General features: G+C 40.3%; 1 protein-coding gene across 9 annotated transcripts in view; it reads left to right on the top strand.

The window, feature by feature from the left end:
• The window catches only part of plekha1b (pleckstrin homology domain containing, family A (phosphoinositide binding specific) member 1b), a 41,096-nt gene extending 18,434 nt beyond the window's left edge, over positions 1-22,662 (top strand). For 3 of the 9 annotated variants that reach the window (XM_015346649.2, XM_015346650.2, XM_015346651.2), the window contains 8 exons: positions 6,005-6,102; positions 8,113-8,244; positions 9,876-10,016; positions 10,185-10,253; positions 14,026-14,090; positions 14,347-14,410; positions 14,622-14,711; positions 19,745-22,662. In XM_015346649.2, coding sequence (XP_015202135.1) covers positions 6,005-6,102; positions 8,113-8,244; positions 9,876-10,016; positions 10,185-10,253; positions 14,026-14,090; positions 14,347-14,410; positions 14,622-14,711; positions 19,745-20,113 — 1,028 coding nt within the window. In that variant the 3' untranslated portion in view covers positions 20,114-22,662. Of the gene's footprint in view, positions 1-6,004; positions 6,103-8,112; positions 8,245-9,875; positions 10,017-10,184; positions 10,254-14,025; positions 14,091-14,346; positions 14,411-14,621; positions 14,712-15,360; positions 15,432-19,571 lie in introns of all 9 variants that reach the window. The other 6 variants (XM_015346653.2, XM_006630421.3, XM_015346656.2 and 3 more) reach the window with 6 other exon arrangements.
• The last annotated feature ends 2,219 nt before the right edge of the window (positions 22,663-24,881 follow it).

The following is a 24,881-nucleotide window of genomic DNA, read 5'->3' as shown; positions in this document are numbered from 1 at the left end:
TTTTTCTGTAATGAAATAGTGGCGTCAGTAGTGTTGTTGGATGATTTAGAGTTGAGTATTTTTTAATCAGAAACAAATCTGTAATCAGATTTGCTTTGTTCCTCGGATTCCCTAATATCAGGCTGACTTGATCCAGTCCCTAGGGACAGTAAACGGAAGGTTTTGTATAGTTGCCTTAAAATCATGCTTAGATACTGACCTGGCTTCTACTATGAGCCCTGTGCAGGGCTTTGTGGGTACTCGGAGGGCACAGTGTTCCCAGCAGCCCCTGGTATTGATGAGAGCGTTGTTCCAGAGCACACCCAGGCTGGCATCCTTCTGAGTAAAGAAGGAAGCTTGAAGAAGTGGGCTAAGGACTGTTAGCCTGCTGTTACTGATACCGCCAACCTCTTCACCCCTTTGCCATTGTTCTCCAAGACATGTGTGGTACAGTACAGTAAAGTAAATCTAAAAAGTCTGATCTGAACTGACACGAGCCATATACTTTTCTGAACATGCTTTAAAACCTTATTATGGTAGGAAGGGTCTCCACCATATTGCCTTACCCATTGTTTTGCTTTATATGGGGGCATGTTTGTCAGGCAGTTAATGACAGCAGCAAGTCCCCTCTTGGTGCTTTATTTATATGGCTTTATTTCCTTTTGGTTAGTGACCTGTTTTAGCTAATTCCTCTCTTTTTCCACATAGATTGTGTAGTTCACATTAGGCACTTAAGGTCTGAGCAACTCATACTGGAAAGCCATAGTCCAGCAGGTCTAATAGGTCACTCTTAACTCATCAGTTTGTACAGACTTGAAACATGAGTTTTGACTGCTTGGTATGCTGATTGGTCTAAGTCATGAATGGTGAATTATTCAACTATCTAAATGACTTAGTTGAACATGGCATCTGCTTCAAAGTTCAGAAAGGAATTTCATTAAGTCATCAGAAGTTTATGATTTCAGAGTGACCCCTAAAACCTGCAGGACTATATCTGTGTGTCCAGGATCACCCTTGGTATTTGTGGTTTACTTTTGTTTGTATTGCCTTCTATTCATGAGATGACGTCTAAGTTTCACAAAATATTATAAGATAAGATATGATCACTTTATTAGCCATATACAATTTCTTGCATTAGGAATTTGTCTTTTTCGCATACCCCAGCTTGCTCTCCATAAGACCCACAGGCACACAGACGGGGAGAGAAGTTTGGGGTCAGAGCGCAGGGTCAGCCATTGTACAGCGCCCCTGGAGCAGTTGGGGTTAAGGGCCTTGCTCAAGGGCCCAACGGAGTAGGATTCCTCTGCCGGCTGCAGGTTTTGAACCTGCAACCTTTCAGCCACAGGTGCAGATCCTTAGCCACAGAGCCACTGCTCTGCCCCCATGTTATATATTAACTTTTTTTCTGCTTGATGTTGAGAACTTGTCCCTTACCAAAGCATGCTGCCCATTCTATGAATGTTAAATCCAGACATTTAATGGTGCAGATGCTGCTGTTGGAAAAAAGAGGCACCAGTTAAATGTAGTTTTGCACAGTTTGCTCGAGCTTATTTCATGTTGGGAAACGTGGGACAAAGGAAGCACTGGAGTAGAAAGCTTTGAAAGTTGTCATTCAGGCTCTCTCTCTCCACCTGCACGCAGGCCCCTTATCTAGACACACTGCAGTTACGCTGTGTTTGGGAGAGAACCAGTGCTCCAGGGCAGCTCAGATGTGACAGTTTCCTGTCTGGGGTGCTGTTGTTGAAGCGCCTTTTGTCTTCTTGCAGTGCGCTGCTGCATTCGCACTCAATTGAAGGAAGCACTACAGTGACCTGCCATTGACTGTGTTGTGTGTTTTTTTGGTCGATTGGGGGGAAATCTCCTTCTCCTTGGCAGGATGCTGGCATCCTCATCGGAACCCAAATCCAAAACCCGGGGATATTTATAGATCACGACTTGCGTGCCCCATTTGATTTTTTAAAGAAAAGTTCTAATGTTCATCACCCTTTCTCGATTGCCTTATGTTACAAGGCCTTTTGATTCTTTCTGGGAAACACAACCTTTTTTTTTCTTCTCTTCCATTTCTTTTACCGGAATAAACCCGAAAATGATGGCTTGCCCATGATTCATGGTTCCGACTTGTCACCCGAGAACAGATGAAAGCACCTCTCCTTGCAGCAAGAGGTGCCAGCTTTTACTCAGGGGAGGGAGTAGAAAAAAGAAAAAAAAAAAACAGCACAGACCCATTTTGCTCCTGCTCTGTGAGTGAAGCATACTGCTGGAATCTGTGCGTAATCATATCCTGTTGTGAGTCACCCTCTGCTCTCACTTTGTTTATATAGAAGCTCGTCTTTGTATGAACTGGATCGTGCTGGGTAGGGGCAAAGAGGGGATGAAGTTTAAAGGCACAATACATTAATTTAAACTGTAATGACTTTACATTTTCACATGCAGCACAAGTTCTTTGCTTAGAAATACCAATCTTTGGTTGTATTTTGTTTCTTGTGTGAATGGACACTTTTTTAGAGACTTTGGCAGAACAACTCCTTGAAATGGAACAAGTAATAGGTTTATTCCATGCTGAAAAAAAGAAGAAAGATTACACAACGTTTCGGCCGTGGAGCCTTCTTCAGGTGTGCAAACCCACCTGAACTACAACTCCTTGAAATGTACTTTAACCTTATTAAGGGTTTAAATCCCCTTTTCACTTTCGCCTCATCCCCCCAGTGTTGACTTCTGATGGTCCTGGCCTGTGTTCTAATGGCTCTGACAAAAGGCCTGTTCTTTAAACTTGGGCTGTAGGTCTTTGTCTCTGGGTGGTGTTATGTGTCTGATAAAGAGGAGATTACCCCACTCCTCACTGAGGGAGTGAAAGTTATCGCCTCGGAGAATGATGTCTGGCCAGTACTGCAGCAATAAATGCGTGCGGACTAGTGCGGGGGAGGGGGGTCAATGTGCATTAGTGCACGTTCAGAAAGAATGAACGTATTGTGTAGAAAAGAAGGCAGCTCTGCAGAGCACACAGCGTGACAGGGAGAATGAAATCTATTCTTTCATGATAAGTCTTAATAGATGCTGTTTTCATTTAGTTCATTTTTGCTTGTAGCTGGAAGAAGCGAGACAGTGAAGGACACTTCAGAACTGCACTCTGTATGTGGACTTTATTGACCCCAGACTTCAAGGTCTTAGTCACAAACAGGTCCGGCTTTATCAGTTTAGCCTTAGCAAAATAATTTTAGACTTTCAAAAAAAGTGATACAGAAACCTGAAACTACTGAAAATCTCATATGAAAAATGTTTCCAGGCGACTGAAAACAGAGACTTGAAAAAGGCCTTTTCTATTTTCAGAACTGCTTTGCATGGCAAAATGGTTCCTCACATATGTGGGTGGACATACAAGTTAAGAATGCCTTTTTCTTTAGCATGCCACACAAGGGTGAAGCTGGGGCTACTATACAAAACTGGGCTTCATGGCCAACTGGACAGAAGGACCAGGCACAGTTCAACAGTTCCCTTTCACATCAGTCATCGTTTTTAATCCTCTGGATGTTGGCCCTTTTCCCCAGATCTTTAAAGTTTTCAAAGTTTTGTTTTCCAAATGAAGTTTATCAACTTATAAAGTGTCATTATGTATTGGTACATTACGGTCCTGCCTTTTTTATTCTTATTACTGAAAATAATTCTTGCAGTACAGGCAGAATTATTTTTATTTACCTCCTATAATTTTTCTACATACCTGGCTAGTTCTAGACTGAAATTAAAATTCAAGTTTTATTGGCATGAATGATGAATTACGGCTGTGGCTGTCACCGGACATCGAGTACTGTACTGCCAACTCTGAGTCCCCCCTTGCCCTGTCGGATTGGAAGCAGTTCTGATTCTTGCCGGATTGCGAATTCTGGGGTTTTGTTTATTTTAGGAAATAATTCTAATCGTAAAGTGCATTTCTTTCTCTGTTTCTCCCTGCTGGAACTGGGATCCCAGCCTGTCCCCTCTGAACAAGCAGATTTGCCTCTGTCTTTCTGTTTCCTCAGCCAGGCTGGGGTTGGTCACTGAGCCTGTGCGTTGTAAGGGTCAGCTTCTCACCCTGTTGAGATACTTGGCCAACGTGCTTTATCTTTAGGTTGTCGTAGCTTTCTGGTTTGTGTTGTGTGCGAGTCCCAGTAGGTGAGGGTATATTTGACTTGTGCTGTGTTTTGGGTGACCCTGATTTATGGTATTTTAACAGTGTTGTCCTGAGTCTGGCTGTTGTCAGGCTGGCTCTGGGCAGTGAGCTCTTGTCTTGGTAAAGATCTTGGCTCAGTCAGGCCTTGTCACTGATTGTTAGACATAGCCTATATTATGTTTTGTTCTATGTATTGTTAAGCAGTGGGTATTGGCCTAATTCGACCCTGGAGGTATTGTTTTATGATTTTCTCAGTGCATAAAGAATGTTTTACAATCCTCTGTGAGTGGGGATTCTATGGGGTGATTGTCACATTTTGTGTAATCCTGGTCAGCCATTGGGCCCCACACTTCACTGTCATACAGTGCAGTAGGTTGGATTGCACTTTCAAGATACTTTCTGGTCCTGCAACATCCATGGTCCTGTATGATTTTAGTTTGCTGAATATCTGCTTATCATGACAAATTTCCAAAGTTCTGTAAAGTTTGTTTCTAGATCCTTGTCTTGGATCTAAATACTAGCTCTTTATTCTATGCTGGTGTCTTCTAAGCCACCCACAGGCAGAAGAAGTGTTGTAGAAGTGGCAATACTGCTATGTTTAAGCATCTGTTATTATGGCTTCATTAAAAAGGTGGAATTGGAAAAAGGAGCATGGGTAAAAGTTTAATCCATCTGCCATGTAGGGTCATCCACAGTGTATTGTATGAATTTAGAAGTTCTTTTTGCCAAACGTAGAAAGTATGATTGTTTTGGGGATGGTGAAGGAAGGGAAAAGCTCTCTTTCATGTAGGTGATGCACTCATACACTGGTTGAGGTTCATCTTAACATTAGTTTTTCATGCAAGATACAAACATATTTCACAGGGAACGTAGCCTGCAGCATGAGTGAGACTTTGCAAGCAATGTTTCAGAAATATAAAAGCAGAGATGTCATTAGAGTTTGTGCTGTGATGGGACAGTGAAGATGTACAGTCATGCATGATTATTAAGCATTGTTGCAGGTGTTCTTTTGTTATGTTTACTTGCCCAGCAGAAATAAAAATAGAGATTCACTCTCTACAATATTGTCCTTCCATGGTTCAGTCCTTAAGCTCCAATCCATTATTTCTTCACACATCAAGTGCAACAGAAAAAGATTTTTAAAATGATTAACTCACACTGTGCCAAGCCTTTTTTCTAGTTTGTTGTGGCTATAAGAATAAGTGGTGGTGATGGTGGGAAGTGGTGGGATCTCTAACGTGCTCTTTAAATGGAGAGAAAAAAGCAGCCTGTACAGATTTATTGAACCCGAGGAGACTAACGGTAATGTGACAGCTCAGAGTTCTCCAGGAAGTGACAGTTTGCAGTTTCTCAGGTGGCGGTTCTCAGGTTCTTTCTTAGTTGTGTACAGGTACATTCTAAAATCAGGGGCTCATGCTAGGTCCTAGCTCAATGAGCATTTAAAGAAATGACCTGAGTGAACACCAGTGACTGAGCATATTTTATTAATGTTTTCTTTGTAAATGTATGAACAGCTTCACTTTAAAAGTTGTGAGGTTGTGCATTGATGGGTCTGGAGTGTGCCTAGAGCTGGGGAGTGGAAGAGGTGATGAATGACCTTTTTTCCCCTTTACGCAAATGTGGGACATAGAGACACATTAAGAGCAGTTTTACCCTGTATGAAAGGCTCTATGATGCTCGTGGCTTTCTTGGTTTCTAAAGCAATTAGTTGTGCTTCCCTGTGGATAGGCTGCTCAGCAACCAGGAAAGTTAATTGGGAAAAACACTTAAGTGGTTTTTAACAAGCTCTGTGGTTAGCTTCGTTAAACAAGCTCCTCTAATGAGCACCTGTCAGCAGCTGGGTGATTTTTTATTTTTCTCTTTTCTTTCTCTTTTCTACAGTCATCAATGCAGGGATGCGAAAGTTCTTCTTGCAAGCCAACGATCAGCAGGACCTGGTGGAGTGGGTGAATGTTCTGAACAAAGCCACTAAAATCACGGTGAGTGTTTGCACAGGGAATCTTCTTTGCATCACATGCTAAGAGATGTTCAGGGCTAAGAAACTGACAGGAATATTTGGACTCAATGCTGTTGCTATTACTGTGGTTTGTGTCTCTCCCATCCCTATCTTTTGTTTTTTACTAGGCATAGCTCTGGTTTTGAAAGGCATATTCCAGTGTTACCTCTGCATCATACACAAGCCTTCCCACTTCCTGTGCAGGACCACCCTTGAATCTAGAGCAGCCAGGAAACTCTGATGCTCTGAAACCTATTGCATCATTGTTATGTTTATGTCACTGTCTGCACACACCTCCCCCTTCTCCAGTCCATGTTATTTTTTCAGACAGGTCCTCCCTTGTTAGCCGGGCTGTGTCCATGTAATCAATTTCTCTAACATTAACAGATCACTTATGTCCAGAGTGTGATGGAAGCCGAGAGAGCTACAGAAGCCCATTGATCTGCTGGGCAGTAAGCACTGTAACAAGCCCCAGAGGCACCATGGCACTGAGAGACCTACTACTGTTATACAATCCACTGAAGCTCAGGACACTGATGTGCAATGCTATCAGTCACTGAGGCTATAAATAGAAGACAATCCAGGGCTTCCACAGTGAAAAAGATGCACAACATATTGCAAAGAATAGACAGACTGTTTTTTCAGCTGCTTGCCCACTCTTCCTTTTAGGCCACAGCAGCAGTAGCTCTCTCCCTCCAAGCCTGGGTCCTCCTCTCTGCTCCCCCAGATAATCGCTATTGCTCAGACAGGAGCACAGAGTGTAAGCCACTCCGAGGTCAAAGACAAATGCGTCTGCTGTGTTAAAATATTTGTTCTCAATTCAAATAAAATGCCACCGACAACTGAGATTTCAGTCTGTAATCACAAATGACAATGACACAGATGTTTTGTCAGATTTTGTACAGATTTCAGTATCACCCATGGTTGTCATAATGTGATATAATTTCTGTTTATTGTGAGGCTTCATCCTTTACAGGAAAAATCAGTTTATCCAATTTCTCTTATTTTCTGAACAGGAATTTCTTTAAATTTAAAATGAGCATCATTTACTGGATCGTTTGGAGCTGTGAGCCAGCTTGTGACTCATTATTCTTTATTATGCTATTTTCTTTGTGGTGTGATTATAATTTGGTTAAGGAACTGAAGTGCATTGGAATTGAGTCCCACTGTTCCAGTATGAACTGTTGGTGTAGACGGGTGGCCCTGGATGCCTCAGACAGGTTAGCTAGCTAAAGCAGGGAGCGTGATGGAGGCATTCTCTGGGCTGTGTAGGTGAAGGAGCAGAGAATACAATATTCACACAAATCAAAATATACAGGAAGAACAGCCTTCTCCCATTTGTAGGTGTTCTTGCGTTCACACTGCAAGAGATGTTATCTTATGGTTTCTTGCCTAGAGTACTCTTCTATTGAGCATCCACATCTAATCCACTCTCTACAGAAAAGGACCTTGCCTTTGCATGGCGAGTTTGGAGGTCTTTCTCCAGCTTGAGAAAACCCATATCTGTTGGCATGGCCTTGCTGGTGCCCTGTGTTACACATGCAGTTTGTAATGCAGAGAGACAGAAAAGGCACACTTACAGATAAATAAGGTTGTTTACATACCTCTCTTAGAGTCTGTTCACTCTTCCCCCATTGGCTTTAATAGCTGTGCATAAAGCAATGTTTTTTTTCTCCCAGTCACTTATTTCCTTCCACAGACTCTGTTCAACCCCCTCGAGACTCTTGGAAGGAGTGATTTTCTATGCTTTCCCACACACAACTTAAAGTTCTCTGCATTCTTTCCATTGTGCCACCTGTGGGAAACTTTATGAAGTCTCTCAATTTCAATTTTTTGGTAAACTTTAGGAAAGTGTGGCTTTTGGTTGTGCAGTGTCTAGTCACTTGTCTTAGTTTTGATCTGAATGAAAGAACAGTTGCCAGACAGAGGTTTCATGACCTGACCTGTACTCTTTCAGGCTTTTTTTGGAACCAACTGATTCTTTCTGTCACAGGTGCCAAAACCATCTGATGTGCAACAAAACTCAGAAAACCAAAAAAGCACCATAGAGGGTGTTGGTGCCAAAAAGCAGGTCTCCTACAAAACGGAGATCATCGGGGGAGTACCCATTATAACCCAGACACAGGTAAGTTGAGTACACCAATTTGAACATAAGATTTTCATTATTAGTTAATTTAATCTCATTAGACTTGTGAAATTTGTCATCTTGTTTAAAATAAAGCAATAACATTAGTTAAGTTTTAACTTTTTATTTTATTAAACGGTTTTAAATTTAATGCAATTAAAAATATACTTTACAACACTGAATACAATGTATATAGCTTTGCTGCATTAAAGGTTTATAAAAATATTTCACTCAGCTTTTTCTGTAGGCTCGTAATTAAAGTTCCTCCTTGTTTCGCTATAAGGTGTTGAGTACTGTATATAGGATACATCAGTGTTACAACTAAACAAAATCAAAGCGTCATTGTGTAAGTAGACCTTTGCAAATGAAGAAACTGACCTTTCTGCAGGAATATGCAAAATAACCCATTGAGCCATGTTATGAGTATGAAAATGAAGAGAGCTTATCAGGTTCAGAGAGATTATCTGTAGGAGGACATTTATCCTGCCTTTTTATCCTTGTTCAATTCTAAGCAGTCCAGTTCTAAAGAGGATCAGGTGTGTGTTATTCTCCTAAATGTGTAATATGTATTTCTTCCTATAAAGGCTGCTTGCAGACTATATTCAATGGTCTTGCACTTTGGCAGGATGCAGACGAGTTAAGAGCTGCAACTGGGCGATTAAACCAAATCAAAGGTTTAATAGCCAAAGTTCTATGACCAGTGTATCGCTCAGACTTTTCTATTTCTTTTTAAATGTTGTACTAAACACTGCTGTAAACTAATAACTTTAAAAGGCCATTTTAAAACAATTCTAATGTTCAGAACTATGAAAATATCAAATCCATATTATAGAATGACTGTACCCTTGAGGTTTTTATGGCAATTATAGCAAAAATAATGGGGTGCCGTTAGAGAGGTGAAAAGATATATTAATTTTCACTTTAGTCCCTTACCTTGGTGTGCTGGGAATATTTAGCCGATCTGTCCTGAAACCATCTCAGCAAGTGGGCACTGAGTATTGGAGCCTTAGTTTGTGTGCATGCATTCAGATGTTCATTGTTTCAAAGGGACAGCTAAGCAAATTGTTTCCCAAAATAATTTACATAATACTAATACCAAAGAGACTACACAACCAACATTCCTGCTTTCCAGGAGTCTGAAGGTATATTTACTTTGGTGTTATACATTTTAACTTTTGGTCAGTTAGTTTTTTTCATGTGGATAGTATGCTCTGCTTGTTAAACAAGTATTTAAATTCATATTCTTCTGTGTCCTGTGTGCAATTTTTGTACAACTTGCTTAAATAAAAATCACATAGCGTTAATTAACTATTCCTAAATAATCTGTTTTTCAGTCTGTGAGATTTGACTTCATCATGGATATTAGCTTCTCTAAGGGGTTTGGGCTGCACATGTCATTTCTTTGAGCGCCCTGACAGATGTTAATCAGCTGTGTTAACAGGGCTGTTGGCATGTAGCCCATGTGGCAGACAACTCTTTGGCTCAGACTGTAGCTGTTTGTGTCTCAGTTTGTGTCTTTTGAAATTGAGGCTCATCTGTGCTTCTCTTGTTCCTTACTGTTTCTCTACTCTTTAAGTAAGACTTGTGTGCCTTTACCAGATGTTGGCTTATGTATGTGTTCCCCACTACAGCAGGAGGGAGGCGATGGTCAAAATGGAGCAGACAGGGGTGGATTGAAGAGGTCCCACAGCCAGCTGCCCTACTACTTGGGAAGGCCAGCTCAGGACCAGGCTGTGATCAAGGCTGGCTACTGTGTCAAACAGGGGGCTGTGGTGAGTTGACTCCGGGCCCATCTTCACGTTCCTGCTACTGTGATGCTAAAATGACATAAAGATATGGATACAGTTCAAGTTGTTACTGCTAACTAATGCTTACTCAAGCTGGGATAAGCAAAAGGTGTGACATTTCTTTTTATGTGTTTCTATTATCTGTACCTTCAGATGAAGAACTGGAAAAGAAGATATTTCCTTCTAGATGAAAATTCAGTGAGCTACTTCAAATCAGACTTGGTAGGTTTATATTTGTTTTTCTGTGAAATCCTTTTAAAGGCAAAGAAAGAGGAAAAGGGAGAGATGATCATTTTAAAGTTACTTCCTTGAGGTATTTGTAACAGTGCCCCCAAAATATCAGAATTCAGACCGTTTACTTGCTGTGGAAAAAATACTGGTAGGCCATCATCAGACAAAGAGGAGACCTTAGCTAATGTATTGCAGGAACATCTCTTGTAGTACTTTTTACAGGTTCTCTGGAAAGAGCTGGCATGGTTTCAAGACTATTTTAGTATTCCTGATTGCTCAACCTTTGTCCAGATTGTTTAGAATAGCTTCAAACTCCCCAGAGTTTCTTATACATTTGGTATAAGGGTTAAAATTACATATCTTGCTCTGAAAATTAAATGCGTTCCTCCATTATCTGCATGAAATCTTTCCGCCTTAGATGTGAAACCCCTCTGCCCTGCACCTTTAGCTGTACTTCAGTGGACAATTGGCTAGCAAATGTATGCTTGTGATCCTCAGGTTTGCAAGAAACAAGTCTCGACAGGGATAACCTCTCTCCTCTGCTCTCTCTCTGCACACCCCCTTGCATTAAACACAGATCATTTAAAATAAGAGCATTTCTAACAATACACAGTGCATTTTTACAGCATAATTTGACGACATGCATGTTTGGGTAGGAAAAACATTCCTTATCAACTCTGAAACCTGGCTTTCTTGCCATGTTTTTTGTTTTTGAACTTGTGGTTTTTCCTGACTATTTTTTATTTCACTTTTACATGGATGCTGTCAACATGCCAGGACACCACAGAAAACCTTAGCCTATTAAACGACTAAGACCTACTCCAAAGCACCATAAATTCATGCTTAATTTGGAGATTAATGGCCAAATTGTTCCCTTTACATTATAATCTCAATTTTTCTGTTTCCGGAGTTCACATTTAAAATTCTGACACTGATAGTTACGACTTAAAAATAATCTTATTGAGATGTTAATTGCAAGGTCTGCTGCTGTTTTAGGTCGTTTCCATTTGTGGTAATATAAAGAGTCTTTTAACAGTCCAAATACATCAGTTTATCACACTGTCTTGTGGTTAGGTGTCATTAAAAGTAATGTACATCTTTGATCATGTTTTTATCAGTATCCATAATGTATAGTAAATTTCTGTCTGTGCAACTGTGTGAAATGTGCATTGTCCCTCTAGACGTCAGTGTACAATAATGCATAAAAGGCAATGGCTTGCTCATTTTCTTGTGATAGTAATATGTAGCACCTATTAAGCCATTCAGTCTCATCTGACAGTTAATCTATTTTAACAGATCAGTATTCATTTTAATCAATAAATGTTAGTATCCAATATTTTAAAAGATGGTGAATATCGAATTGTCCTTTTAAAGAACTTTTTCAGGGAAAAGTTGTCAGTAACTTTGATCCCTTGAAGTTCAGTATACTGTTTTGATCAGATCTTTTAAAATGTGATGTTGAACCACTTTCTGATGCCAAGGAAAATCCTTCCCTCCTATGAAGTGCTGTTATTAGTGTGTGAAGCTTGTTTTTGTTTCACCCTGCACAGAGCTTGAAATCTTATAGTAAAATGAATGGCTTCTTCTATTTGTCTGGATGCATCAAGCTGAAAGCTGATATGCTCACAGCACTGTTTCAACATGCTGGGAGATGTGCCATGAAATTCCGTTCATTGTTGGGTTTTTTTTCGTGTGTGATGAAAACTTCACATGTTGTGGCATGTTCGTGCCAGAGACACCCCTTTGTTAAGCCCTTCAATAGTTCTGAGGGTCTGCTGTTTTGAGAGTTCCAATTATGTTTCTTTTTGGGATAAAAGAGTATGTCTTAACTAGTGAAAATAAAGCAAATGAGTTAATGCAGGTGTAATTGAGGGCAGAAGATGTCTTTTTTGTTATTGTCCCAAGTTAACGTGAAAGTTACTTTATGAGAAACTTTTGAAAGGCCAGCATGGTGGCACATGATTAGCACACCTCACAGCTCCTTGTACCAGAGACTGGCTTGTGGTGTCTTCTGTGTGGAGTTTGCATGCTCTGCTTGGTTTTCTCCAGGTGTTTCCATTTGTTCCCACTGCAAACTAGATACATATGAGTTACTTGATTTTTAAATTGTCCACATGATGGGCTGTTGTCCCATCCGGGGTGCAGTCCAACCTTGTGCCCTGTGCTTTCAAGATAAGCTCTGGGGTGCTCTGACCCTGACCAGGGGTAAACATCCTTCTGATAAAAGATGGATGGAGTGGCTTTGGAAAAGGAAGCTGAAATATAACAAGGGAGAGAGAGGATGGAATAGGCAGATAATATTAATTCAACCATAATCTGGCCAAATTTGATTTCATCCCTCTTTGATGCCTAGAGTTTCTTTTTGTTCTGTTACTGTTAAAATATTTTTTGGATTCGGCCTAACCCTCAGATACTTATTACCAATACTCCTTTGAGATGCAGAACTTGCAACTCATTTACCAAATAATTTATTCTAGCAAAGGTCACTCATTGCTAATAATAACATACTAGGTTTTTTGTATCTAAAATTAATTTCATGTTCTTTGGATCTTTTATCGACAAAACACTGTAGGTTCGAGAACTATAAATAACAAAGTGAGACATCTTCAGCACCCGCTCCTCCCTAATCTTGTTTCTTGCAGCCCTGGTATTAGTGTCAGATAGAGGGCAGATTAATTGCTGGTACCATAAAAAGAAAAGAAAATTAGTACCCAGGAAGTCTGCGACACTGCAACTCTTTTCACTTCCACCCACACACTTCTGACACGCTGCCATCTTGTGTGTGTGTAAAGGGAGTGGGTCTTGTCATTTCTCAATTATCAAGTGCAGTGATAATAAAAATGTTTTTTGGAATTAATTTTCATGTTGAAGGTTTTTAGACCTAGAGGACTGTAGGAGAATGTGTTACATCCTACAGCAAATAAACTTTTGCAGATTTAGGCATTTCTTTATATTTCAGAAGATTGAAGGATTAATATACTTTCTACACACATTACTATTTCTGAAGATACTGTCCCAGCCAGCCCGAAGACTGACCATCTGGTTGAACTTGTGATATTCTTTATATATTTGTTTATTATTAAATATTTGTAGTATTTAGGATGTAGTTGTTCAGGTACTTAGACCTGGCTAAAACCTTTAAATTCTGCCGTGCTGCTGGATGGGGGCCTGTTGTTAGGAGGTCGAAGAGCTGGGATAAAGCCGTCGCACCAGCTTGTCTGCGGTTTAATGAAACAAGATGCTGTTTACAGTCAGGCAGCATCTACCTCTAGTGTCAGCACAAAACCCCACAAAGAGATGTGCAGATCAGCCCCTATTTTTAGTCCCTCATGTGGGTGAATGTAAACAGCTCTCAAGGACGTGCGCTTCACTGTGTATTGTACCTTGTGAATTGACAAAAACGCTCCACTAAAGTTGATTAAAAACTTATGCTGATTTCTAGGTAATCGTTTTCCTCAATTACGTTGAAGGTGTGCATTATAAAGAATTCTTATTTTGTTACAAAAAAGATTCATTGTCTATTTTAAGTTTCAAATACTCATTTAATTGCTTTTTTGTAGAAACATACTGGAAATGAGGTATTTCTTTTTAACTGCAGTCTTGTAGCCGATCTGTAGTATTATAGCCTTCTTTGCAGGTAAAGACCACAGCTCAGCAACCCCTTTTTACAAGGCCTAGATCCTTCTGTGTGCTTCAGGGGTCTGAATCAGTGTTAAGGGGGTCAGGGTGCTGTAGATGTCTGACTTTCCTCTCTCTCCTTCAGGACAAGGAGCCCCTGCGCATGATCCCTCTGAAGGAGGTGCACAAAGTGCAGGAGTGCAAGCAGAGGTGAGTGTCTGTACTGTTCCTGCAAAGGCTGTGCACTTCACTCCTGCACCTGCTCCTTTCCTGTATGAGGGAGGGATGCATCTTGGAAAAAGTAGAAATGCTGAGAATAATGAGGGGGATCTGGTGGTATGTGTGGAAGTTACTTTTTCTGACAAAACCAAAAACATTGCTGTTCTGCCTAAAAATGCACTTTTACACTGTATATAGATACTTAGAGGAACTGTATTTTGATGCTTATAAACTTTTGTTTTTTTAGTGACATAATGATGAGAGACAATCTGTTTGAAGTTGTTACTACTTCTCGAACTTTTTATATTCAGGTAAGAAATGGAGAAAACAAAGCACCTGGATTGTCTTTGTAAAATCGGAAAATGTTCTGTCTTTTGAGAGACACCGATTCATTTCCAGAATGAATGAATGTGGATATTTATACATCTTTACAGTACTTTTCCTGATACATTTCGTAAACGCCCTCCTCTAAAACTCTTGCCTGCCTGTGTCTTGCTTGTATCTGAATCCCCCGACCTACAGGCGGACAGTCCAGAGGATATGCACAGCTGGATCAAGGCAATCTCGGGGGCCATCGTAGCGCAGCGGGGCCCAGGGCGGTCGGCGGCAACCGTACGTATCGCTCTCCTGAGCCGAGCCCCGGTTCTCTGGCTCAGGGGATAAAGAGGCAGGGGGCACACAGACCAAAGGAGCTCCCTGTTACTGTTACTGTCACTCATCACGTTGCCTGGTCTGCAGCTGCAGTCTGTGTGTGTGTAGACGTATGACCTCTGTCAGCTCACTTCAGAATTTGTACTTCTGGAATGGTTTTAATACGGTGCCACTTTTCACTGCCGTGTGTTTTTTGTGTAAACAATTCAGGGATGCAAAGGTGTTTTTATACGTCCTCATCCACTGTTTGCATGTATGGTTATATATTTTATGAATGTACCTTTCGGAAGTACATATAAAATATATACTGTTCCTAGGCATGCAGACACAGTCATTGGTGGAGGGTGCAGCAGACTGCTTTCAGGTAGTAGGAGCCAGTCTCTCAGTGCATGAGAATGCATGAGAACCTGGGCCACCTGGAGGAGGTTGTCGGCGAGGCTCTTCTCCCAGGATCGATCAGTCTAGAAGCCTGCTGCTTGTTGAGGGAATCGGAGCACATGCAAGCCAGCCAGCTTCTCTCTGTCACTCTCTTTCTCTTGACTATTTTCTCTCGGCTTGGACGGCTCTCCTCAGTCTCCTCTAATTTTAGCTTTGCAATGTGTTGTTGCAGATGCGGCAGGCCAGACGGCTGTCGAACCCTTGTATACAGAGGTATACATCCCGAAACGGTGAATGCAGCACGTATGTGAGCTCTCGTGTCAGAAATGGCTTCTACATATTTTTTTTCTTTTGATGCGTAGATTGAATTTAAAAACACGCACACACACACAAGCGGAATAGAGTTTTAAGGCTTCCTGCTGACAAAGCAAATAAAAAAAACCCTCATCTTTAATCTCTGCCCCACCCCCTGCCCTCCTGCTCCCTCACCCCATCCATCGTCAACCAACCCATTCTGACATCACTTGATAACCACAGGCTGCACCAATCAGTCAGACTAACGTACCCCTTTTTCCAGCTCCCTGGGATTTTGCCTTTTTTGAGCAGCTTAAACCTCCTGGTTTTTGGTGTCCTTCTCAGTGACCTTGTAAGCCAGCTGATGTTAAAGCCCCAGCCCTGAGATAAGGGTTGTGCTTTGTTTTGACCTACAGTCTCCCCCGAACAGGATGTACTTTTTTTTCCCCCACCAGGAAATATTCGACTTCAGTGCCCAGTATATGTTTCTGTATGTCTGAAAGGGAGTTTTTACAATAACAGATTCCTTGTACGTTTTAATGCCTCAACAGGCTCACCATGGTACAGGAGACTTTAGATGTGCCACTCATCTCCCGTTTTTATGCTTTTGTTCACTTTTCTTATTCAATTTTTTGTTTTAAATGTAACGACGTTTTGAAGGTGCTTCATAGTAGGTGCACAGCAGCTATTGCAGGAAGAAGTGATTTTGTTGTGCTTGTAGAAAAGAAGAGACTGGCACTAGTTCTGCAAATCATGATCAAAAACATCCCAGATACCACTGCAAGTTACTTTTTATACATGATGTTATGAAAGCCAACACAACACATAGCACAGCCCTGAAACTAACCCCTTCATCACTATTTCTGCTCACCCTGTGACCATCCAGCATGAGAAGGCTTCATGTACTGGGTGCCAGCTTTGCTCCCAGCTTCTAGCTCCTTGCCGACTGCTGCTTTGCTGACCAATAGAGATGCAAAGTAACTTCTGAACTCCTTTGTCCATCTCCTATGCATGGCTGTTTACCAGAGTTTGTAATCTGCATGCATGGTGCTCAGTAAGTCTGGAGCATGGGGCAGGGGTTGTAACTCTAAAGGATTAGTAGATTATGAATAAAGTTGACAACTGATTTTTTTTTCTTTTTGTTCGTGAGTAATGATCAAGATTGACTGCCCATTATTTGTGCTGCTGAATCAAAAGCAGCTACAAATTTGTGTTCTGAGGAGGAAAGATAAAGGAGCAAGATTTCTAAAAAATAGTTTTTTAGGGTCAGGAATGAGGAAACCAATCCCTAAAAACCTTTTCAAATCCTAGAATTTCAGGATTTGTTTTGGTGTCCCGGATTATGATTGGGATGGTATTGTTCTCTTTATAATTGCTGCTGGTGTACAGCAGCATCAAGGTCTTGAGGGTGTTCAATGAATGGGTTCTTAATAAGTAGAAGCAACCATACAGTCATTGTGTAATGTAGCTGCTAAATATGAATAAATACATAGACGTGACTGCTTTCACTTGTACCACAGACTACCACAGCCATTAACCAATTTAATTACACTTTCCCACCTCCAGAATGGAAAGTAAAATAATGCTAACAGTAGTGACAGTGCATGATACTTTATACATAATACAGGTAGCATTGGGCTTTACTTGAAATACTGTTATAGAATTCATAAAACAGGTGGAAAGGTGGGTGAAATGAGTGGGTTTGTATATTTTAGTAAAATAAAATTGGACTTTTGTAGATTTCTTATCCTTTATTGTATTTAAGGATTACAAAACCAGTGTGCACTTTCATCAATTTAATTTAAAAATTGTCTAAAATTTGCACAATTTTGTCCAAATGCCAGTGTTTTATACTTTATTTTATATGTATACCACTGAGCTAGATGGGCAGAGTGCCCTGTATTTTGTAGCACTTCTAATAGTCATTCTATAGACTCACTAAACACGGCATAGTGGCTTCCAAAGTGACATCTATCATGCCACAACATAAAACATAAGTTTAGCAAGATCCTATTTTTTTACCAGTACTGAGTACTAAATATAAAATCTTTTATTTCACCTTTAAACAATGTGGATTGACAAGAATTTTGAAGGCAGAATGTTTGATACAATTTGCAACAATCGACAGTGTGAAGATAACTTTCAATTCAGCTGAACGTATGTGATACTGTAGCTCTATTGCAGTGCCCATTACAGCTTTTTTTCACATTATCAGTTCAAATTGGACAACTTTAAATGAAACCTTGGCATTTATGTGGGCAGGGACATTTTTTAAAGAATTGTATAAAAATAAATAGATAAAGATCTGGTAAATAAGATTGGCCGGATAGGACATTCATTTTTACATGCATTCCCTTCCGGAGCAGGATATTTTTTTGACGAAATTTCACACAGACTAGCCGTTGAGACTCCCTGAGCTAGTGGGACTTTGTACTTTCAGTCCCTGGATTTTGATACTGAAAAAGGGTGCAGGATCCTGGACAGGAGGGGAAGGCACAGCACGCTGGCTAGAAACCTGGGCCTTTTGACACAGGACTTTACTGGAGAGTTTGTTTTTACTATTAGTGATCATGCACCTAGTGAGAGAATCTAACCTGTACCATGTTTATTTATTCTTTTGTCCCTAGGAAAATAAAGTTGATGTACCTTCTTTGGAAGGGTTTTCAATGAACTGCATGCCCTTTTTTGTTTGATATATTGCTGGTGTTTTTGTGCCTTCCTAGCAGGAGCAGACTACAGAAAATGGATTATGCTTATTGTAACTTCATCATGGGAATCATCTTTATCACATTTTTTCATTTGACAAAAGCCTTTTTGAATGTGAATGTCAGTATTTTGCATGGCTCCCTGCCTTCATGTCCTTCCTTATTTACTTCACATCACGCTGCCTCTTTGAAAACATTTGTAAAAGCGTTAACCTTTTACCTCCAAGGCAGCTATCCTGTCTTTGACCAGTCTTTTGTACGCTGTCTGCTTTTCATTTCATTGTTTTCTCTGCAGTGTGTTGCATGGTTCCCTTCTCTGGCAAGAAATCGAGCATTTCTCATGTGCTGTGCTGAATGTGACCTTGTGAATAACAGTTGAGGTCTTTCAGTGAGTGATGGGCAAGGCAGTTGTCAGATGCTTGGGATAGAGAGATTTGTTGGTAATTAGGTCATTCATTGTGTATTGGGATGTACTGTGAGATCTATTGGTTCTGATTATGTGATTCTAGAAATCTAATTTTTATTTCTTAAGATAACTTTGTTCTTCAGAGTTTGATAACTTAAGAAAGATTAAGCTACAAGACCTAGTGAACTCTGGTTTTTCTACCACATACCATAAATTGATAAAGCTGGAAAAAACTTGGTCTGGACTGATTCTTCTTGCTGCACCAAGAGCTCTTTGTGCACAAGCAGAGCAGGGTCCACTGTGTGAAGAGAAAGCAAGCAGAATATTTGTCCCTTTGGAATTCATACAGGTCAAGTCAGGCTCTAGCTAGGCAGGGTCAAAAAGTAAGCTAAGCATAGTCTCTTACAGTGAGGTAGGAGGGGAAAAATACTCAGGTGTCATCATCAGGTTTGTTACTTATTTTTAAATAAACTGAAGATTTTTACTATTTTTTTTACAGGAAGTTGAACAATGTAGTGTTTTATACCTGCTCCGGCAATATCTGATTTTTAATTTGCTATACTAAGAAAGGTTTTAGAACTTTTGTGGTCTTGTCTCTGGTTTCCTCTTAACATTTAATCACTAACCTGAAACTAATTGCTTTTGAGGGTGAAGATTTGGTGATTAAGTGTTAGAGGCACCTGTCAAGATCAAGGACATTTTTTTAACACTTAACATCAAACTCTATCGGTTCTGTCGACTAAATTTCTTTCACTCTGATTAAAAAGTGAATGTTGCCCTTGTTGACAGGCGGTGATATTATTTAACATGCAGTATTCAATGGCATACAACACCTGAAGATTCATTATTTGCTGGCGGCTGTGCCCTGCTGCTGCTCACTGTTCCTCGCACTCTAACCCTGTGCTGAATACCGATGCTTGGTGACCGAATGATGCATTGCTTTGCTGGAGCAGAGCATGTCTCTTTATTTTGGTCCCTGTGTGCTCATGCTTTTGCCTTGTCTTTTTCTCTCTCTCTCTCTCCCTTTTTGTTTTTCAGAGAGTAAAATCTGACACTGAAATACTAACATTCCAAAAATGAGTACTACCACTGCTACTGCTACCACTTCTGCTACAGCTGCTGCTGCTACAGTGCGATGATTAAGTGCTGTGCTCAAGTGTCTCACTGACTGTATTTCTGTGTCTGTGCCGGGCACACCCTACTCTTTGCAGGAGCACAGTGACCGTCCCACACCCTCAACCTTCTACTGCAGCGACCAGGGCCCGCCCGTCCCTCGCTCGCCCCTCTTTGCAACGCCAGCCTACCTACAGTCCTCTGTTCCCGAGCCCCGCAGCACCTCGACCCCACACCCTGTCCACTCACAGCCTGGCCTGGGAGAACGAGGACTTCATGAGCCTGCTGCCCAGACCCAGCCTGCAGAGGGCCAGCCGCTCCAGGCTGTCGCTGCAGGAGACACGGCTGTCCAAGTGAGGGACGCCTCCCGCTGGAGATCCCGAAGGCCTAGTAGCGGCAGCAGTGACGACGCCCCTCTGGAAGCTCTGGGTATTGATGATACTAACCTGCCGGTCAGCGAGGTCTGACCTCTATCTCTTGCAACCCTGGGTATGGCAGTGGGCAACAGGTGTGGGAGATATGATTAGCTCCAACAAAAGGGTCCAGTGCCAGTTTGCTTGGACTGGAAACTGAGCAGAAGAAAGAAGACCTTTAGGCTTGGGAATGGAGGACATGGACTGGACTAGCTGGGACAACAAGGCAGTAACACACAAAGATTTACTGAACCCATTTTCTTTTTGTATTTGTTTCTTAATCTGCATCCACTTTTCATCTTTAATGAAACACGAGAATTTAAGTTATAAGCTGTTCTTAAAGGTTAAATGTGAGCTTGAGGAGAGAAAGCCCTGCAATGCCCAACCCTGCCAGAAGAGGGCAACATGGGAGACCAAGCTGAATCTTGCACAGACACCCAGGGGAAGTTATTGTTCACTTAAGTCTCCCGTACCAGATACTCTTACTCTAGGGTAGGGGCACAAAGCTAAAAGGTTACCTAAGAGAGCAGCCACACAGAAGAAAGCTTTCATACTTTGACCAGGTTTTGGCAGGACTTGGTTCATTTCTGCTAGAGCACTGACCTATGTCATGCTGGAGGGCAGTTTCTGACCAGGTTCCTCTTCCATATTGTGACTTTCTCCTTAGCTCTTTTCTTGAGGACTTTCCAGACCCCAGCAAGTCAGATCTAGTAACATGCTAACATTTTAACCCAAAGATGTTCTTTTTTGTAGATGCCATTTGCTTTGTTGTTGTTTTTTTTCTTGAATTGTTGGAAATTCAAAAATATTGCCACACAGAGTGGAAATACATGTTTTAGCAGTGGCTGAAAAGCTTAGTGTACCAGTGCACATAGATTTTAGTTTGAAAGCTACTACCAGTCTGTTCAATTCTGTTGGTTTTGTGTACAGCAGTGACATTAGGTTATGTGCCCCATGTTCAATACTTCAAAGGGAAAAAGGTAATGAAATAAAACATTATGTGGAATAGTGCATTGTAATTTCACTTGGATTCTTCAGAACTTTAGAATCTGCCCTTTAAATTCAAAATTGTTCTTCAGTTTTGCCGAGTTTTGAGATCCGCAACACCCTAAAAACTGGGGCTTCAGTTGACAGTAGGTTACATACCTATCATATGGCTCCCTAAAAATGACAGGAGACAAGAGGCTGAGAATGATTTTGTCAAATCATTGGCTCTTTATAGGTTTGCTACAGTACTCATGCTGCAGTATGTGGCCCATTTTATGTGTTGCCTGCTGCTTGTGATAATGAGGTTTTTCTCTATAATCCCTTTTTCAGTCTCACCAAGTGCTCACAGCTGTTATTTTCTGATGGAATTTATTTTTAACTTATTTATCAATTGATTATATCTCCAAAGCCAAATTACAAGATTTTAACAAGCAACTCTGCATCTTACTTCAGAGAAATTGAGTAAATCTAATCATTAAAAAAAGTTTGTGCCCTATAGATCATTTAACAGATTTTGGTATTTTTTTTAGTCTTTTAAAAAGTATTTGTTCAGTTCAGGAGCTTGGCTTTGGATTGATTAATTCCTTGGGGCTCTTGAGAGCAGTTGTTCTCACTCTCCGTTGCAATGACACTACCAGGGACTGCAGCAATGTCCCTTTCTGTGAATGACAGCTCTACAGATGTGCCTGTCTTCAAGGCTGCTCAAACCTTGGATTTCAGTCCACCTGAGCTTTCAGTTAAGGATTGATTAACACATGACAAGATCAAACCTGCTGGATTTTGGCTCTAGGTCCAGACCTGAGGAGCTCTGCATTAGCCTGCAATAACTTGCAGTACTGTTATTATTGGCTAGGTAAAGGATGTATGTATTACTTAATAGATTCCATTTCGGATCCAGTCCAACTCTTTCATAATGCATTTTGGTTTTATTTTTGCCCTTTATTAAATAACCTCTCATATATGGTTCACTGTTTAAGAACATGATTCTTGAGAAATATGTACTGGATTGTTGTATTTTTATATACATGAATGAAACTTTTAAAATTTGTTTTAAGTATAACTCAGGTTTATAGATGCCACCGTGCAAAAATATTCACTAAAGATTAAAGCTCTAGTGCACTAACAGCAACATCAGCCTATGAATAGAGACTCACCGCTTATTTTTCCTAATGTTTTGCACTTCACCCTTTTAAAAGTGTCATCTGAGGGCTTGTTAAATGGTTAAAAGAACATGTTCCTTAATCTTTAGAAGAAAGACTGCAAGTTGCATGTAGGTGTATTACATGTGGTAAATGTTAGCCTCAGTCTAATGTATGTAGATTGTGTGGGTATATTTTCTTCTGTATTCTTTTACCAGTGCAGGTGTTTGTATGGTTTTCATCTTGTGCCTATACTGACTAATCTAATGTGGGTGACTGATCTAGCTGTATCTCTGTAGTTTCTAAACCTATGGCCTGTAATTGTGTTGCACAGATTATACTGTATAGCTGTGAAGTGCCTGCATTATTTCTATAAAAAACAAGCTATTTTGATCCTGATTTTTGAAACTTGTGTACCTGATGTTCTTAAATCATGTATTATTTATTACTTGGAGTAAAAAAGTGCTTGTGCAAAAATATTTAATGTCTTTATTTAACAGGGTAGCCAACAAAACGTGAGATAGATGCTTCATTCTTGATGTTTATATTCTTTGGGCAGTATCCTTTCACTTTGATCTCTCTAGAGTTCGAAAAAAACTTTTGGTAAGAAGGTTGTAGAGTCATATTAAAAACACAGGTCCTAAAGTTCTTGTACACTGCAGTCAATTTGGCATATTACACAACGTTTATAATGTTACATCAACACAAGCTGTGTTGGAGTTGAGAGTGGCAGTTCCTAGCAGGTGGCAGGGACAGGAGGGAGCATGACCACTGAGGTCCACCGTAGAGAGAGAACAAATATGTTGAAGTTGGAAAAAAGTTGAAGGTCATGTTGCCATTCTCTTCAGTCCACAATGAATATTGTCATCATGCAGATGAACAGCCCTGAACGGGGCTTGAAGAATCCACCACTGATTTTTAAGTCTGTCCAGAAGTTAATTACAACATATGATACATAGCTCTCCCCCTCTCCCTTTTAGTCTAGTCAGCATGGGTTGGAGATATTGGGTAATTTTCTCATTATGATTATATTGAAAGTGGAAATTGGATATGTTATTATATATAACTGCTAAATGGTATCATAAATGGTAACACAGCTCCACCTACTGGTTTTAAGTTCAGATTTTCTGTTCAAATGATTCGTTCTATAAATTTACTTATTGAATGCATTAAAGTATTCACTATTCCTCTTACCTCCACAGTTACCAGAAATACGAATTCAAATAGCAATTATGATATTTTACCATTTAGGTTTTTTATGGGTTTTGTGCATCACACTGAGAGTCTAGTGCAGAATAATCTGGAAATCATGTGGATTAGTTTTAATTAGCCCAATTACAGAGGTCTGAAAACGAACTTTTCCTGATCATTCAACTGTTTGAATCAGTTAAGTCACAAGAGGTCATCTGGAGTGAAAATCTGAAGGCACCATGACTCTTTCGGACCAGGCTTACAGACACCTGATTTACTGAGTGTCCTAATTAATTCTGAGTCCCGATTAATTCTGGACTCTGGATACATGGCTGCTTTGAGTTGTATTAGGTGACCAAAGCTTCTTCAGCAAACCTATATTTATATAAAAATACCCTAACCAATCGTCTATTCCCATTGATATTCATTCATCATGCTGGTGTATTGCAATCCGCCAGGTTTTAGTTAACTTTCAATCCTCAGTGAATAAAGACAAGGAAGCTGCTAATATTGACTAAGTGCACAACTAACGTAAGTAAAATCATTAAGAATATAAGAAAAAAAACTAGAAGACATAGTGGCCTTTTTAGGACTGGGAGGGAATATGAGTGGTCTTCCCACCAAGTTTACTTCCTAGACCGAAGGTTCCCAGCTCCTTACAGGCCTGTTCAAAATTTGCTCTACCTAGACCTGAGAAAAAGCTGAATTGCTCTAAATTAAGACCGAAATGAGTTCAACTGGACCATTAAGCATTGTGTTGGAATGAAACCCTGCAGAACTGGGTTTGGGAATTCAATACTGGGCAATCTGCTTTTCAGCCTTCAAATAAGCATCCAAGGGCCAGGCGCTTGCTTACATGCCAGGAGGTTTAGGGATAAAATGTAGGAAACCGTGTGATTGCTTCTAACACTTTTGAAATATAGTAGCTAGAATCATGAAAACATGGGAACAAATAAAGGTAAAGGGAAACGCTTATTCCATGCTGAAAAGAAAAGAGACAATGTTTTGGCTGTGGAGCCTTCTTCGTGTCTGCTTTCATGTTTCATCACTGAAACATTGCTATCATCAGCGAATGAGGATGAAGATTCTAACAAGAGTGGCTACACTGAGTTATAGAGAGACAAGAACGCTGGAAGAGGTAGAGGAGTAGCATTATATATCAAAATGGTGTAAGAACTTAAAAAGATATGAAGGGTCTTAGAAGCTGGATCCGGTTTATGAAAAAACATTCAAAGGGCATAGAGATGGGAGTATACCACAAACCACCAAATTCAATTATCATTAATTTTAGTTAATTGAGGCTTATGTGTAATGGATGAAGATTTATTATTAGAAATTGTAATCTTCCCCATATAGATTGAGAAACATCACTTGAACTAAACTTAAATGACTAGACATGACTATCACCTGCTTTCTAAATTTATTAGAGCACCTGCCAGAGAGAATGTCAGCATTGATCTCTTCTTTTTGAATAATTGAGATAAATTAAGAAAAATTTAAGTTTG

This window comes from Lepisosteus oculatus, chromosome 4 (assembly GCF_040954835.1).
Source record: "Lepisosteus oculatus isolate fLepOcu1 chromosome 4, fLepOcu1.hap2, whole genome shotgun sequence".
Taxonomy (NCBI): domain Eukaryota; kingdom Metazoa; phylum Chordata; class Actinopteri; order Semionotiformes; family Lepisosteidae; genus Lepisosteus; species Lepisosteus oculatus.
The sequence above is the reverse complement of the archived record's forward strand: the minus strand, read 5'-3'. Positions and strand labels throughout refer to the sequence as shown.